At 53.3% G+C, this 18,501-nt stretch overlaps 1 protein-coding gene across 1 annotated transcript in view; it reads right to left on the bottom strand.

Moving 5' to 3' along the window:
- AGO2 (argonaute RISC catalytic component 2) overlaps positions 1-17,454 on the bottom strand; it is a 122,578-nt gene extending 105,124 nt beyond the window's left edge. The window contains exon 1 of the mRNA XM_012735944.3: positions 17,297-17,454. Coding sequence (XP_012591398.2) covers positions 17,297-17,318 — 22 coding nt within the window. The 5' untranslated portion in view covers positions 17,319-17,454. The remainder of the gene's footprint in view (positions 1-17,296) is intronic.
- Between the last annotated feature and the right edge of the window lie 1,047 nt (positions 17,455-18,501).

Raw genomic sequence — 18,501 nt, 5'->3', positions numbered from 1 at the left:
CAGCTCCCGCCCGTGGGTGCTCAGCAAAAGGCAAGTGCCATGCCTCGGTGCTAACTGCGTATGTCTGGGTGCCGTGTTTACACTCAGCAATCTGTCTATCCCCTCCCCGCACACCCGAGCCCGGCATTTCCTGGCACCCTGCTCCCCATCGGCAGCCGAGCTGGAGGCTGGGGATGAGGCAGCCCAGTGGGCTCAGCCCTGGTGGGGGGAGACGGTCACCAGAGTGGCCCTGAGCACCGTGCCAGAGACTGCAGGAGCACCCTGAAGGAGAAGGGGTGCTCCAGCAGTACCACCACCAAGACTAGCGGTTAACAGGAGCACCTGCTGTATACCGGCTCTTGGGCTTCCCGGCTCATTGAATCCTCACAGTGACTCTGAGGGAAGTACCAATATTATACCCACTTTATCAAACGAAGAGACTGAGGCACAAGAAGGAGAGGTCTGATGTTGTACCAGCATCACATGCGTGTCCCTGTCCCATGGGAGCCCACCCTCTGATCTGTGTAATGCTATCATCCTTTTACTTTAAAAACTATTGTAAGGCCAGGCACAGTGGTTCACTCCTATAATCCCAGAACTTTGAGAGGCCATGGTGGGAGGACTGCTTGAAGCCAGTACAAGACCATGCCGGGCAACATAGCAAGACCCTGTCTCTACAAAAATTTTAAAAATTAGCTGGGTGTGGTAGCACATGCCTGAAATCCCAGCTACTCAGGAGGCTGAGGCGGGAGGATCCCTGGAGCCCTGTGAGCTATGACTGTGCCCCTGCACCCTAGCCTGGGCGACAGAGTGAGACTCTTCCTCTAAAAAGTAAAATAAATTTAAAAACAAGTAAAAACTGTGACCACATCTCCGCACAAAAAATAAACAGCGCTCAGAAATGCTCACAATATTAGGTGAACAGGAAAGACATAAAATTATAAATGTAAGCCAATCCCAACTGTCTACATATGCGTAGAAAAAATGCCTGGAAATAAATTTCTATGAACAGATATGAAGTGATACTCTGGGTGATTTTTTTTCTCTTTTTATTTCCCCATGCACTCAATTCTTTGAGATGAGTATGTATTTCTTCTTAACATGATGGCAAGAACAATTTTCTAAAAGCTAGAGTCCAAAGCAACACTGCCTGTGGTTGCAGCACACACCCTGAGAAAATTCTGCATGAAAGGCCTCCAATGGGGCGACAGGAGGGTCGTGCGCCTCTGGAGATGACGTGAGGCCTGCGGCCCTATCGCTGCGAGGCAGAGCCGGGCGGGGGCAGGGCCCCAGCGCCGCCCCAGCCGCCCACGCACAGCGCATGGCGGTGGAGCAAATGGGCTGTCGCAGTGTTTGGCGGCCACCGTTGCCAGGCTGCTATTCACAGGCTCTGGCACGTCTGGGCAGCAGCTCTGCATAGCAACTCTACCCTTCCGTGGCAACGCCAGGAATGACTGACTCCCTGACAGGAGCCAGCGAGGGCTCTCACTGCCCGCATGTTTCAGATTTTTAACTGCCACATGACCAACAAGCTCATTTTCCACTCCAGACTACCAATTCTCATCCACAAACATCTCACTCAGTTTCTCGTATAATGGGAACTGGATGCAGGGGCACAAGATGGAAAACAATGACATGACACAGCATACACTGGGCCCCACCTGTGTGGCCAGAGCAAAAGCTGTCAGCAAGAAGGGAGCCAGGGACAGAAGGGGCACCGGCGGGCGGGCTCAATGGTTGTGCAGGGGCCACACTGACGGGCGCAGAGAAGAAAGGAACTAAGCGACTTTGGAAAACGATGTTCTCATACTACAAGGCTAAAGACAAAAAGAGCTACGCACACCCCTATCAGCGCTCCAGTCAGTGCGCGGGTCTCTCACAGGGCACCGGTTACCAGTTCTGAGACCACTTTACACGCACTCTAGACAGCGAGACCCGGCCCCTCACTATCTGACGCGGTCATAAACCAGGGAGGGGACGGCGCGAATAAACCTGTGGTGCTGGAGCTGAATCAGTGGCGTGGGTATGGGCCCGTGTTTTTGATGTTCATGCAGGACGATGAACGGGGAGAGATGTGCACCTGCTGGTGTGAGCACGTGTGCTTCCAGGCCTCGCCCACGGACGGGCGGGAGGCAGGGGCGGCCGCGACGAGGAGCACCCCGCACCCAGATCTTCACTCCTGACACATCTCCAATAAAAGGAGTGAGAGCTCACTGAGAAACAGGCTGGGACAGAGCAAATTCAACGTGAGCCTGGAGCGCCTCACAGGTCCAGAAATGCTCAAGTGACAGGCGCCCAGAGGACAGGGGCCGGCCTGAAGGGCGCCCACGCCAGGCCACAGCAGGAGCCGTCGCCACCTGCGGGTGCGTGGGACCCTGGGCCGGCCCAGGCTGAGCTGGGGAGGCAGAGCCACCTCGAAGACAGCCGCCTGGCTCCGACAAGTGTCCTGTGACGTGTGGCGGCGGCAGCACTGGGGGAAGACGCCCACAGGGGCTCTGCACTACTCCAGCCACTTCTCTGTAAATCTAAAACTATTTCAAAATAAAAAGTTAAAAGAATATTTGTGAATGAAATGATATGATGCTTCAAAAACGGACGGTGAGGAGGGCACCTTAGCAAGACCAGACTCAGGGCTTGAGGCCGAGGGAGGTCACACAAGGGACCCTAACATTTTCTCCTCTACTTTTGTGTACATTTGAATTTTTCCACAATACAAAGTCCTTTAGAATTTTTCCTCAAAGTTTGCAAATGCCACATAAATCTCGTCTCTTGTGTTAGTGGCTTGCAGCCATCCAAGCCCCAGCAGCAGGAGCCCTCCCGGCGCCTCCTCCCCCCACCCCACGCCGGCCCATCCCTCTGGCCTCAGCCTCCCTCACAGGGGCGGCTCTGGGGTATAAGCCACTCGCCCACTGCTCTCCCTGCAGCCAGTAGGCTGCTCAGAAACCATCTCTCGCACCTGTTCCCAATCGCTCTGGACAGAGATCTATCTGTTCCAGGCCAGCCAGCCTCTGGCCCTGGTAGTAGCCCCGCCCGCATGCTCAGGGCCATATTCCTGCCCCTGCTACGGGACCATGCCCTGCTTGCATGAGCTTCAGAAGCTTGCCATTTTCCACGGATTCATGAGCGGCCACTTGGTCCCTGTCTGTGTTGGTGACTCAGGCATCCCCCAGCACCGGAAGTGCACAGAGGTGGCCCTCAATAATCAGAGTGAACTTCTTTGACATTAGACATACAGGACCAGGTGCGGCGGCTCAAGCCTATAATCCTAGCACTCTGGGAGGCTGAGGTGGGAGGATTGCTTGAGCTAGGGAGTTTGAGACCAGCCTGAGCAAGAGGGAGACCTGTTTCTACTAAAAAAAAATAAATAAATAAATAGAAAAATTAGCCCGGCAACTAAAAATAGAAAACATTAGCTGGGTGTGGTGGCACATGCCTGTAGTCCCAGCTACTCAGTAGGCTGAGGCAGGAGGATCGCCTGAGCCCAGGAGTTTGAGGTTGCTGTGAGCTAGGCTGACCATGGCACTCTAGTCTGGGCAACAGATCACGACTCTGTTTCAAAAAAAAAATTAGACATACAGGGCTGAATCCAGATATTGGACTATATTTTTGTTCTCCCTGTTAAATTATGTTTAACTTTATCAAGTTCATCTAGCTGTCCAGGTTCTAAACATACTCTACACTCTGACATTAAGAAATAAATGTATAATACCTTATATCTATTAGTTCAATCTGGGCAAAACATGCTTAAATCTAACATTTTTCCCACTTTGGTAACTAAAGGTGCCAAAAATGGTTTATTACTTAAGAACTTTATTTTCTAAAATGCTGAGATAACAATTGTTGATGAGGATGTGAAAAAACTGAAATCTTGGTAAATTGCTAGTGGGAACGTAGAATGGTGCGGCTGCTGTAAACACAGTACTGCACTTCCCTAAAAAGTCAAACACAGAGCTACCATATAACCCAGCAACTACGAGAGAAATTAAGACACAGTCCATGCAAAAACTTGCACACAAATGTTCACAGCAGTACTATTCACAATAGCTGAAAAGCGGAAGCAACCCGAATGTCCGTCGACAGACAATTTGTGGTATATCCATACGATGCAATAGTATTTGGCAATAAAATGGAATCAAGTACTGACACATGCTGCAACATAAACCTTGAAAACATTAGGATAAGGAGGAAGACAAAAGTGCATACATTGTGTGACTTCATCTGCAAAAAATATTCAGAATAGGTAAATCCATAGATTCAGAACACAAACTGGTGGTTTCCAGGGGCCCTGTGGTAGGGAATGGGGTGAGTACTTATTTGTATGGGCCTTCTTTTAGAATGATGAAAAGGTTTGCAAGTAGACAGAGATGATGCTGTACAGGATTGTAAATGCCACTGAAGTGTTCATTTTAAAATGATTACTTTTACGTTACGTGAATTTCACCTCAAATTTTTTTAAAAGGTGTGACTTTTAAAAAGAACTTCCTCCCTCTGAAATACCTATCATTTTTCTTTACCCCTGGGTAACAATGCTGACACACTTGGAACAGACCACACCAACAGTGTCCACAGCAGTGGAGAGCACCGTAGGGCTGGACTGAGAGCTGGGGTTAAGAAAGAACTTCCTAACAGCAGCAGGCCTGAAACGCTGAAAGCCCCAGGGAGGCCCGGGGTTATCTCCACGGGGAAAGTAAAACCACCACCTGCCGCATCAGTTCAAGAGCCACGATCTGAAAGATGACTTTGCAAGACTCTACAACATGAACTACAAAACACCTTATTTCCGTAAAAATGTGCAAAAATCAAATAAAACCACACTTCAAATTAATGTTTACCAGAATGACACCTAGGACTATCGGAAAGCTAAGGAGAGCTGATTTTCACTAAGCTCTTAGAAGCTGTAAGTTAAACTTCCTTGACAGTCATGTGGGATGGTCCTCGGAGCCTCCTGTCCCGCCGTGGCAAACACCGATAACCCAACAGGCCGCCTTCTCCACGAGCCCACACGCTCAGACTCGGCCTCTTTCTGAGCACAGAGCTCCAGACAGCCAGGACTCCTCTGTCACCATCAACTCAGGTGAGATGACTCTCTGATGGCACGAAATTCACATCTCCCTCAAAGGGTCAGCCTAGCTCTGTGCCTTTCCTCCAAACATGCACAATTCACGCCGTGCAGGGGGCCACAGCTTTGCAACCAAGTTTCTCACCATCTTTTCTATTGACTTCATGGCATTTATTTTTCGAAGAATCTTCACCCAAGACAACAAATTTTCCTTAGCTCACCTCTAGAATTTCATCACCAACCTCAGACGACAGGAAAATGTGACCCCATGTCAAAGGACTCCCACGTCCCAGTGAAGCCACAAACCCTCACTGAGCCACCAAGTCATCTTCCTGCAACACCAATAGTGCAGGCACAGTCTGGAGTGCTTTCACACATACGAGTGCATTTAATCCTCACAGGAAAGGAGGTATTATGATCACCCCATTTTACAGGTGAAGACACTGAGCACAAAACAACTATGTAGCTTGCTCAGGCTCTGCAGCCGTAAGGGTTGGGCCGGGACCCCCACGCAGCTGCCTAGCTGGGGCCCAGGCCACGCCTCCCCGCTGGCCCCCGCAGCTGCTCCGTACCTGTCTCCTGCAGGTGCAGCTTTGGGCAAGGCCCGAGGAAACACAGAGGGGTGGCCGGGCTCCACAGCAAGACCAACAGGCCCAGTGGCTGGATGCAGTTTGCCCACCTGAGCCAGCAACACCTAGCACCGACTGACGTGGAGCTGGGAGGCTGGTGGGACACGAGAGAGGAGGCTTGTCACCGTCTGCCCTTTGGCAAGTTGTGATCTCACTTTCCTGGTACATCCGTTACCCAAGTAAGTCAGTGTGGTAAGGGTCCTCGAGGCCCACTGCCCTCTGTGACGTCCACCTGCACCACACTTGGGCGCAGGTGGTGCCTCCCACACCAAATACAGCCCAGGGAGCCCACCTGCTCTAGTCCAGCCCACAGCATGACAAGGAGGGGCCCCAGGGCACGACAGCTGCGGGACTTTTCAAAGGTGTGAACTAGTCTCGACACACAGATTTAACCTCTAAACAAGAAACAACGGAATGCAGGAAGCATTCAGTGATGAAAAAGAAAACACTATGGCAGATGCTGGACACTAAGGAGAGGGAACCAACATGGTCTCGGCAGCAAAGCGGTCACAACCAGGCGAAGTAGACAGACGAGGGACCAACCCCAGCAAGGCAAAGCCCGCTGGGCGCCCCAAGTGCACAGAGTGAATTCCCCAGGGCTCCTCACATTTGGCTCACCCCAGTTGCTCCCTGCCCACCTCCACCAGCGACGTTAGGCCAGCTCCAAAGCGGCCAACTGCCCATCCAGGCCTTGCCTGCCCTCCCTACACCCCTTGGTTCCTCGCAGGTCCCCAGCCTGTCACACCTGTTCTGCACCTTCCAGAGGTCCCGCTGCCTACAGAACTGGCCCCTCACTCCAGCCTTACCTGGCAGCCCACTGGTACCAGCCCTCCTCCCCCAGCACAGCTGTCCTGGCCCCATGCCACCCACTGCCATTCCCTCTGCCCTCAACACACACCAGAAACCAAACAGCTGACCAGGGCAAGGTTTTATATGCAGAAGTAGCATCAGAATTTCAGCATGTCACACACCCTAATGAATTCCTGGAGCCCAGTGACTGCCGGTCAACAGTAACCAGCAAGCCTGCCTGCTAAGGGGGACCTGCCATCACCAGTGATGGATCAAGGCAGAAACCAAACCAAACCAAAGCACTAGAATCTGCATGAGACCAACCAAGCCTCTCGATCTGACTGCTGATCTGCAGGAAAGACACCGGACAGAGGAACGTGCTGAACTGCACCCAGAAGATGCGGTCAGCCACATGCGGACAGACCTCAGGGATGCAAGAGCATAAACACCGGCTTCTTCAACAAGTAAGTAGTAAGTAGCAAGTACCGTGCAAATCCACACCTCGGGAGAGCCTGGGGCGACACGAACTTGGCATGGTCTGTGGTCTAGAGGGACAGTCAGTCTCTAAATACTTGCAGCAGTGTGTAGGTACACAGGTGCAGGCAGACACACTCTGTCGTCCATTCCTTTAAGATGTTAAACCTGGCCTCCTCCAGGCAGGCCTCCCTGTCTCCATTCTACCCCTCAGCCAGTTCTAAACACAGCACAGAGGTCCTTACCAAATAAGCCAGCTGGTGCCCCTCCCTCTCCCTCCTGCCAATACCGGCTCTGTCTCAAGGGGCCTGCACCCCCACAAGGCGGCTCCCCCACCCCCCCGCAGCCGCCCACCGCTGGACCCCACCCCTGCCCATGGCCTTCTTCCTGCCACACACCCAGCACGCTTTACAGCCGACTTCCTGTGTGGCCTTGCTGCGCTGTCCAGCCCCTCACCGGCGGTGCCCCGGCCTCTGCCCCAGTCACACAGCACGAGTGGCAGCCACCCCACGCCACCTTCTTAAGTCTCAATGGTGCTTCCGTCGGGGAGCTTTCCCTGGGCACTCCAGCCAGAATTTCAGCCTACTCCACAAGCGGTGCACACCCCACGGGGTCGAGCTCAGGAGCCGAGGGCTGGGTGCACATCTCGAGAGCGAAGTCGGGAGACGCTCAAAGCCCAGACGCCTACAAGTAAGTGCAAACCAACTGAGGGATTAAAGGTTCTCTTCAAAAAGGTGAAATAATTAAGCCTCAGGGGTTATGCCACCACAGAGAGTGAAAAAGTCCCTACACATATTTCCTGATCTTTCTCACGTAAGCCTTTGCTGGAACCCTCTGCGTAGTAGATGTATTGTGCACACGGGAATAATTCTGCGGTCACCTATTTTCAGACACCCAGTAATTTTCATATTTTCATTATGATTTCATTTTTCTTCATCTGACCGCAACTCCTTTCTTCGCTATTATCAAGTATGACCTGGTTGTTACCATTCCTGGGACCTTCAGTGGCCACTGTCCTATTTAATATTTGACCCATGCATTTAACCTTCTTATTGTGCTCGTCTTCAAGGCTTCAACAGCGCTGTGTGAAGCTGTGCTAGCTCGGGGATTCTGCCGCACAACTGGGCAACATAACACTGCCACCCACGGAGCCGCTGGAGAGGGCTCCAAGTGACTCCCACCTGTAGCTCCTAAAAGAGGTTGTACAGCCTGGAGAACATCATCCCTGTCCACTGGAAGCAGCTACAGAAGATGGACCTTCAGCCCCAAACCCCAAAGATTTTCAGGCTCCATGTCTCCCAGGGGGGAATGTTAGGCAGGGACCAAATCAAAAGTGGCAGATACAGGCCAGGAGGGCGGTTCCTAGGGGTGGAGAAGCCGGGAACCATTCAGGGGAAGGGACTGCAGGAAAACGCACAACACCTGACATCATGTGTATCAATCACCTGGTAACACCGCCCCGCCCCTCAGGCCCTTCACCCACCAGGCCAATAAAAGGGAACCATCTGGGAGCCCCCAACATCTTCCTCCACTCATGGACACTGACCTATTCCTCTCCCTGGGGCGTATTTTCACTTCACGTAGCTTCCTTCTTTACTGCAATAAAAGCTGTTTGTGTGGAATTGCTTCCTGTCTGCAATGGCTCCGGCACACGGCCTGCTTGTGATTCTTCCGAGAAGGAGCCAAAGAACCAGGACAACGGCCCGCCAAGAGGCTGGACCTGACACAAGGTCACCTCAAATGTTCCAGAACAGGCTGGTGGCTCACTCCTGTAACCCTAACACTTTGGGAGGCTGAGGCATATCACTTGAGGTCAGAAGTTCAAGACCAGCCTGAGCAAAAAGCAAGACCCTGTCTCTACAAAAAATTAAAAAATTAGCTGGGCATGGTGGCGCATGCCTGCAGTCCCAGCTACTCGGGAGGCTGAGGCAGGAGGATCACTTGAGCCCAGGAGTTGGAGGCTACAGGAGCAACAGTCAGATCTGGGGCCTGTCCCACCACAGTGTACCTCATCGATCATCCCACCAAAGCCTTCATATGCCCACAGCTCAAGGCTACACTGTCTTACCTGTCTCAGGTACTCTGAGAACCTTCCAAGTCTAACATGACCATTCTTTGTCCTGAACCACGTTTTCATATTTAGCAAACTGCACTCTTCACAAAACAGCAGCACACAGCAGAGGGAACGAAGTCCCAGCAACGACCCCGTTGCTCAGGCCTGTCACCGATGGGGCCACTCGAGGCTGCTGCAGTCTCTCTTGGCTGTGACCCAGCTCCTACCTTGGCTCTCCAACTGTGGCGCTCCGTCAGCTCCTCCTGCCCACAGCGCCGTCAGAGTCCCACCCTCACGTGCCGCTGGGTCCGTGCGGAGCTCGAGGGCACCAAGCATTTAGTACACTTGCTCTCTCGAGGATATGGTTTTTCAAGTGTTTTGTTATCCATCCCTGCTTGCCAGAACTAGGAGGGAGGAAATGCTCTCAAACAGCACAATAACACCACAGCGGCAGTGGACACGGCGACAATCGGCAGGCACTCTCGGAGGGCTGAGCATGAGTCAGCACTTGCAATCTGCCTGCTCCACCTCAGCTGAGCACTACATACCACAAGGTCCCACTCTCTGTGCCACAAGGACGCTGAGTCCTGCAGCTAGGACATGTGAGGCCCCCTGACCCGCCACAGTCAGGGTTACTGTCGTCACAGCAACCCACTGTGTCAAGAGCACCAGGCACCCGGACACCCAGGATTTGTCCCAACTTTCCCCTCTGTGATTCTTGGTTTCTGCCTTTGCTTTCTCCCAACTTTTTACTCGTGTTATTCAATTAATTCCTTTGTTCCCACAAAAAAATTAATGACGCTAGCTTGAAGGGCTGGGGCCACACTGGGTTTTGCATTCTCACCACTCAGCCTGCCATACCGTGCGGACTGTGTTTAGATGAGAGTGGTGTCCAGGACTCCAAGCCTGCCAAGTGCCACACGAACGATCGTCCGTCGTCATCTGTAACCGAGGCTCAGGCCCCCACCCCATTCACACAGTGCACCTGCCCCCTTTGTGTCCTGCATAGGATCAGTTAAAGTAGGACTGACCCGAGGACCTCGGGAACGTTCCCACTGCAGGTCCTCTTACCATAGGGGTTCAAGAAGGAGCCAGAGCAAAGCGCCCCTAGCTCGTCCTCAGACCTCCTGGCTGAGCACGTGGGTTCAAGCTCCTCTACCTATAAACAAAATGACATTGTAAAGACAAACCTAACAAAATGTCTCAAATGACTATGACCCATGGACCTTAGTTTTTTGACCTTTTTATACACAACTGCAAGATGAAAGTTGCTGCCTTCTCTATGCTAACTCCTTAAGTGCCACAACTCCCAGAGCTGAATTGCCTGAAATAACTTGGAAAACACAAGAACAGGCCCAAGTGATTGCCCGGGGACTCTCACGAGATGGGCGTTAGTCACTCAACTTACTGAAGCCCCCAGTAGTCACCTTCGGAAGCCCCCTCTGCCCCTCTGCCTGGTGGCAGACAAGCTGTATCTGCAGCAGCATGGAACCACATACTATACCACACACAAGTATGGTGCTCACTGAATCAGAACTTTAAAGGAAAAGGGATAAACTCAATTCCTACGGTCCACTGCAAAGTCCTCTCTGGGACATCCAACATGCCACCTCCTAGAAACATGTACCCCAGGGCTGGTGACCCCACTCTTAGCCACGAGGCTTCCTGGGCCTGCTCCAGCCCAGCACCAGCGGGCGACTCAGGCTCCCTGCTCATCCTCCCTGGGCCGCAGTGCCTGAGCCTCCCCATGATCAGAGCCCCTCCACTTCTCTCTGCCTTGCTTAACCCCGTCTCCAGCGCCCACCTCGGGGCTGAACTCAACTGCCTGCCCCTCTCTACACCTCAAATGTGTCCTGACACCATGCAGGATTCTCCTTCCCAAAACCTGCTGGTCCCTCATTCCATTATCCTTATTTTTGGTAATAGTGTTTCCATCTGCCAGTAATAGAAGCTAGACTCAGTGACTTCAATCTCCCCTCCTCCCATGGCCCAGCAAGTCACTGGTGCAATTTCCACTGAATGGGGGCCGTGAAGACGGAAGGCCAGGCCCCACCATCCATGGGGCTTCCCTGGGCAGGACCTCTGCTGGGCTGAGCCACAGCAACCTTACAAACTACCCTGTGGGGAGGGGTCAGACCTGCCGTGCACCCCAAGCGATGCGCTGCACTCCCCCTCTCCCCCCGCACTGCATCCCACTGCACCCTCACAACAGCCGGAGGCAGGTGCCATTATCATCTTACTTTCCAGGTACTGGAGGCTCTGGAAGGCAAAGCAAGTAAGGTGTGGCCTGGGCCCAGACAGGCTGTCTGCTCGGTGCAGGCGAGATTCAAACCCGAGCCCAAAGCCCTCACCGCATGCACCCGCTCCAGCACACGCACAGGCCCTGTGCTCTCCGCGCTCACACGCACAGTGCCCTGAGGTGCAGAAGAGAAGGGCGCATCGCTCTGCCCAGAGCCGCCCCACCCGGGGCCGCTGTCCCAGATGCTGGCTACCCGCCTGCAGCTTCTCCTCCGCCTTTCACCCTTTTCCAGCCCTGACACAGAGGCCAAGGCCCCCTCCTCCTTCGGGGCTACTGGAATGACCTTTCCAGACTGCGCTGACCACCCGGCACTCAGGATGCAGTGGGCGCACCCTCTTCCCTGTTCGTGGAACCCAGGGTGCTCGCAGGCATTGCTCCTCCCCAGCGCTCTCGGGGCAACGTGAGGGGCACACAGCCACAGCACACCTGTCTCCAGGGCAGCAGGCCTGACCTTCCAGGGTTCCATGACAAAGGCCACCCTGGCCCGCACTGCTCTATGGACGACTGACACCACCCAGCTGCCAAAACCCCCAACAGCTTCCTGGCTCCCACTCCATGCTACCCTCCGCAATGTGTCCACTTCCTCCCTAAAACCCACTCCAAAGGAGGTCTTGGCCTAACCTGCCCTAACTGGCCAGCTGCATGGCACCCTGGGCTATGCTTGCGTCCCAAAGGAGCAGCCCTGAGCGACCTGAGGAGACCGGAGGACAGGAGGCCTGACCACAGAGCCTGCTCGGGGAGGTGCGTGCACACGTGTGTGCACGTGGGGTGATTTGGTTATTCTCTTAGCATCTTTGTGCCAGTCTGCAGTGTTAAACAGCACAGACACTTCTAAAAACTGCCTGACTCTAGAACCCACTGACTATTCTGACACATCAAACAAGAAAAGAAACACCACAGGCCACATAACTCAGTGGCCAGCAGCCACGCTTTGCTGCGGGATTTCAACACCGGCTCTGGCCATCGCTGCCCAGCCTTGGGCAGCCTTTCCTCCCTCCTGGGTCACTGCACTAACACCACTAGAACACTCGGAAAATGAGCTGAGCAAATGTGCAGACCCCTCAGCACAGAGTCCCAGGCCACGGCTGTCAGAGCAAGGTGGGGAGTGAATTGCAGGGCCTGTGGCACTATAGGGGAACATGAGTCATCTGGGCCAGAGCACCGCCTTACAGATGAAGAAACTGAGACCCACAGATGGTAGCAAACACCCGACATTGTGCAAGTGGACGAGGACAGAGCTCGAGCTGATGGCCAGAATGCTGTCTGTCCACTGCTTAGCCGTGACCTTGAGGAAAGAAAGAAGAAGATTAAAAGGTGGGGTTTCAAGTGATTGATCCAACACCCACAAGAACCCGGGCAGGACTCTGGTTCTCGGCAGACAGTGGGGAGTCTGGTCGGCCTTCCCCACCCCACTGCCTCCCAGCTCAAGAGACGCATCTGCACCCTCAGGTACAAATTGGTGGCAACCTCTCCAGGACACCACACTCGAACCCTTCGGATTTTATGAAGATTTCACGAAGTATAGAGCCACTTCGTATAGAGTGAAACAAGTTTAAAATGTTCAAGTCTGTTATATTTTTGAGCCTACATAATACAAGGTGGATTTTGAAAGTGCATTTAGAGAGCCCGTCCATCCTGGCTTGCCCACACCATCCTCATCTATGCCTGTTGTCCCAGGGATATGACGTGTGCCCCGCATCACTTTCAAAAGTTCCCAGGTTAGAAGATACATTGTACAGCCACCCTGGGCAAAGATCTAAGGAACAATAAACGAGACGGGCATAGTTAATTGGTCACAAAAAGTAAGGGACCAGAGAACAAATAGTGGTTTCAGGCTCTCAAATTTTTGGAGGAAAAAAATGATATTTCACCACAGCGAGAGCTTGACTTTAACAGGCTACAGTGAAAAAGGACGGGCTCCAACCCTGGCTGCAGGCTGGGGCTCAGCAGTGTGGGTGCTTGCCAGTGGATCTTCAACTGAGGACGAGATAATGGAGTTGGGGGGTGAAATGTCAAGAATGGCAGGGAACAGATAAGGAGAGACCCATTTCCCCTATCTCACACAGGAGAGACACCCCCAACCTAAAGCTGGGAAGACTCCCTCTTATTTGAATAATTACACGAGAGGAACTGCACAAGATTCACAAGTGTCAATCACATTTTCCATACATTATAAAATGTCACTTCTGCTGAAAGAGTGCCACGAAAAACAGGACTCTGCTGCAACTGCAAATTAAAAATGCAGAGTGAGCGACCTGTCCACCGGACACTGCCAAAGATAAATGTGTCAGAACTAAAACCACGACTGGGTCTCCAACCATCCCCCCTCAGCAAAAGAGACACCAAAAGAAAGGAAAGATCTTGAACAATGAGGTTCTTTCTAGAACCGATTAAAGAAAAAATCTGGTGGGCTGGGGGGGGGAGGGTTGATATACATGCTCTTAAGAAAAGAGATTTTTTTTTTAAGTGTAAATTTAATAAGGCGAAAGGAGAGAGACAAATAGGCAGGCCTAGCTTTAGAGGCTGCACCAAAAAGCTTGGGAAGACAGAAAACCAAATGCATGTATGAATTTTTATTAAAATTTACCATCCAAAACAACCAACTGTAACACATTTCTGAAAGAATGAGAGAAATTGATTACAGACTAGTAAATGTGGCAGCGGCACTGGGTTGTGTTTATAATGTTCCCATGCTTTAGACATGCATACTTGAACATCGGGGGTGAAACAACAGGTCTGCCATTTGCTTTGGAAAATGCCCACAAAGAGAAACAAGAAAGGGGTATATTCAAAGCAAATGTGGAAAACCTTGACGATTGTTGAAGCTTGGTAATGGATAAATGGGAGAGTACTGTACTACTCACTCCGCTTTTGTGTTTTTAAAATTATTTCACAATAGAAACTCAAGTGTTACATTTTGAGGGTTCACAATAACAATTCACAAAACAAAAACATATTTTATCAGACTAACACATTACAGTGGAGTGTTGCATAACTCATGAAGAATAAGCCCAAGTGGCACTGTTAAAACTTCTAACATGGAAACTAGAAGTTAAAAAAATAATTCTGCTTCTTAAAACCTTATAGCTTTTAGGAATTGAGGTTTTTATATATTTTTTTTCTTACACACTTACTTAGATTCTTCCTCAAGGTTTATAACAGACCCAAGGGAGAGGCTGCACAAATACCCAGCCCTGTTGCTATGGGCTCCAGCCCCAGCAGCTTCACTATTGGGAGAACTGGTCATACCTTCATGAGACAATGAGGGGGGAGGGTGCCCCAGGAGTTAAATGGCACTAGAAACCACAAAAAGTTGTTATTCTTAAAGTCACTATCCTGTTGATACAACCGCCAAGCAAATCTTAGATGTCGCAAAGGTTACTTTGTAGCAAATCTGCAAGGAATGGAAACACTCAGGAGTTTGAACATAGCAAAACCAAAAGAAACAATTCCTTGGAGCAAGCAATCACTTAGACACAGTAAGACCTTTAAGTCTTCAAGTGGCTAAAAACAAAACAAAACCCAAATCTAAAAAACTAATTTGTTCATCTATGAAGGCTTAGGGTCACTGTTGAAATCACCCATCCTAAACCACTAACTCTTTCATATAGTTCAAAAAGAGAAGAAATAGTATCATTCCTAACTTTAGATATGAATTCACATATGTAACAGTATTTACTTATATAGGCATAATGTAGAGCTTTTGTGAACTATGTTTTTAAATTAATCTACTTAGTTGCTTAATAAGTCCATTACAGTTGGAAGCAGCAAAACTATTTGTAATTTTTCTACAATTCAAATGTCTTTTCATTATTCTAAATTAGGAAATATAATATTAAAAATAGTTTCGATGAAGAGACTCTACTCCAAAATTCCTTTTAAACAAAATTAAAAGCCTTAGTGTGTAGAATAAAATTGAACCATTCCACACCTTATAATTACAGCACACTCACACAACCTGAAACTTGGGTTCATTCCCATCCTGCCATTAGCTAAGAATTCTACAGACACATTTATTTTTTCAACCAAAGCTCTCCCGTTCCAGGAGGCTTCTCCCCACCAGGCCAACCCCACAACAACAATCTTCAAAAAGCAGCTAGTGACCAGAAATGGGCCTGGACTAAAGCATTTTTAAAAATGAAATAGACAACATCCCAGTGCGTGCACACAGTGGGCCAATAAGCATAAGTGTTGCTTCCTGAAACCCTGGTATCAGTTACAGGTATGCAGGCTGGCACTGGTCTAGTCTATACCCAACAGGTATCTCTTACTGTGGGTCAAGGTCAAAAGAGACTGAGAGCCTCTTCCCTACTCAGGCACACTACCCTGATGCTGGCTGGCTTCGAAACCTGGGCAAAGGTAAAGGTCTTAACCTCTCTGGGGCTCTACTGTCTGTCTTCATAATGAAAGGCCACCACTACCTTTGGCGAGCTGAATGCATTAAATAACACATAAGACACAACATAAAATCTTGACCTTCCTCATGCTTCTTCACTTTTCTTGGGCCTCCAACTTTTAAACTGATAATCTGAAAAAATGCACAGTGTTGTGGCTAACATTTGTAGGGTTCCTTTACAAGGATGAGCTGGAAGATTCTCAAACACAGCAAAGGGTTGCTCTGTCCATTTCACAGGTGTGTGTGGGGGGTTGGCCACAAAGCGTCCCTGGAGGCCAACATCTGCCCCCGGGCTGTGGCATCTCTCAGGTGCAGGGTTAAAACCATTTTCCAATCAAACTGGTGAGAGCCCTGATGGGTTTAATAGTTGGGCAGGCTTAGCCCTGGAGAAGTGGCGTCTGAAAAAAGACAGAATTCACAAGGAACAACAGAGCCCTGAACAGACACACAGCTGGGGTCCACCGTCAAGGGACCAAGGGGAGCAGGTCCCGAGCAGGGTAGGCTGGACCAGGAATGTGGACCACTTAGAACCGGGCCAGGTAAACAGGCAGGGAGCCCGGCAGGGCCTGCGGCCAGCGCAGCGCGGCTGCTGCAGCCTGCGGACAAAGGGGCGCAGGCAGTGCCCGTCCGAGTGGCCGGCCGGGAAATTTAGGAGCCACGTGCCTGGCGGGAGAAGGCGAAAAAGCATTAGAACACTTGACTGTTTCCTAGGCCCAGCAAGGAAACTGCCTTCTGCTCTGCATTTAAAAGGAAAGAGAATGTGTTACTGCTTAAGTTTCTCAGAACTTTTCCAAAGAATGAGAGGCTGGCTGGTAAGAAGGGGTGCTAAAGAGATCAACACATCTCCTACCTCTTCTAGTAAATTGTAAAAGGCAATTAGCACTTGAATAAGGAAGACGGCGTGTCTGGAATGAAAACCAGACGCACACGCAGTTTCAGGGTTTCAGGGAGCCGCTTCCTATCCCTTTCAGTCTACAGTCCTAACTACCGACAGGAATTGGCCAAAATTCAGCATTTCCAGACTTTCCTTCAGAAAACGGGCCGAAGAAGTGCTGGCAAAAAGAAAAACGAAACTGAGCGCGCCCCAGGCTCGCCGCCCCAGGCTCGGCTCGGTGCCGGCGCAGCAGCCTCCTCTCCTCGCCCGCCCCGAGCTCGCGCCCCCAACCGCGCCTGGATCCGTCGGTGCCCAGTGTCGGCCGGGCCGCGGCCCCGTCCCCGCCCGGCGCCGCGAGCCGCGGGGCAGCCAGGCCGGAGCAGCGGCCCGGCCGGTGGGGCGAGGCGGGGCGCTCCCGGCCTCGGGCCTACACCCGGCGGCCGGCCCGGCCCGGCCCTCCGCGCCCGGGCGGGGACGGGGGACGCGGGGCGCGGGAAGGGCCCAGGCCGCGCGGGGCGCCCCGACGACTGCGGGGGCCGAGGAGGCTGGGGCTGCGCGCCCGCCGCGGGGCCAAAGGAGCGGCCGGCCCGGGCCCCGCCGCCGCTGCCCCCGACCCCCGCCCCGGCCCCGCCGCCCCCGGCCCCGCCGCCCGCGCCGCGCTCGCGCCGGGCCCGCCAACCGCCGCCGGCGCCGCGGGGAGGAGCGCGCGAGCGGCCCGGCCGGCGCCCGAGCGCGAGGACTCACCGGGGCTGGCTCCCGAGTACATGGTGGCGCCGCCGAGGGGCTCCGGGGCCGAGGGGCGGCCGCGAGCCGCGAGGGAGCCGCCGGCCGCACGATCCGCCCCGGTGCGGCAGCCTTGCCAAACAGGTTTACCCGACGCGGCCGGGGCGGCGGGCGGAGGCGGCGGCGGCGGCGGGCGGGAGCGGGAGGGGGAGGGGGAGGGGGAGGAGGGCGGGGAGGGGGAGGGGAGGGAAGGAGAGCAGGAGGGGAGCGGAGGGAGGGAGGGAGCGGAGGGGAGGGCGGGGCGGGGGAGGGGCGCGGGGCGGGGCGCACGCCCGCCGGGTGGGGGGCGCGGGGCGCGCGGCGGCGGCGCGGGGGCTGGCGGGGGCCGGCGGGGGCTGGCGGAGACCAGGGCGGGGACGCGGGAGCAGAGCCGGGGAAGGACTGCGGACCTCGCCGGGCGGGGGAAGCTGGGGGCGGGGGGCGGGGACCGGGGGTGGCGCGGCACCGGGGGCCCCTTCGCAGCCTCTCAGAAAAGACAGGTCCCTGCCACCGCGCGGGAGCGGGCCGGCCTGGCCCGGGAGGAAGGACCCCACAGCCCGGCCGTCCCCGCCACCCCGGCGCGCGCGGGGCGCCCGTTCCGCAGCCTCGCCCCCTCCCCGGCGGGGCGGACTGGGCGTCGCGCCCGCGTGGGGCTGAGGTCCGCGCTGGCCGCGGCATCTCAGCCTGGCTCTTTAAGTTATTAACGAAACATGAATGTCGGGAAGCCTCCTCCCGACACGGAGCTTGAACTTGAACGCGTCCCGGCCCCTAGCACACGACCACACTGCCACCTCCCGGCGCGGCCGGGGAACCCAGATAATTCCTTACAGCACTTTAAAAGTATAGTAAGTTTCTAGGCAATTTTAGCTGCTGTAGGTGATCGGACGGAGCTGACACGCCCCCACCCAGCAGCCAGGGCGCCCCAGATGCCTTCCTCTGGAGGCCTCACCGGGCCGTCGTGCTCCTGCGTTTCTGCTGTCCCACTTGTTGCTGGAATGTTCCTCCTACCCAAATCCTCCTCATCCTCCAAGTTCCCCTGGCTCCACCTGGTTTGGGGAGGCTTTTCGGAGGAAGCCAGCCAGTGGTTACTTCCTTTCTTCCCTAATTGCTGGGTGATTAAAAGACAGAAGGTAAAACAACACCCAGAGTTGCTCATGGACTTCTCACAGGTCTGCCTGTTCATTCCT

This window comes from Microcebus murinus, chromosome 7 (genome assembly GCF_040939455.1).
Source record: "Microcebus murinus isolate Inina chromosome 7, M.murinus_Inina_mat1.0, whole genome shotgun sequence".
Lineage (NCBI taxonomy): Eukaryota > Metazoa > Chordata > Mammalia > Primates > Cheirogaleidae > Microcebus > Microcebus murinus.
The sequence above is the reverse complement of the archived record's forward strand: the minus strand, read 5'-3'. Positions and strand labels throughout refer to the sequence as shown.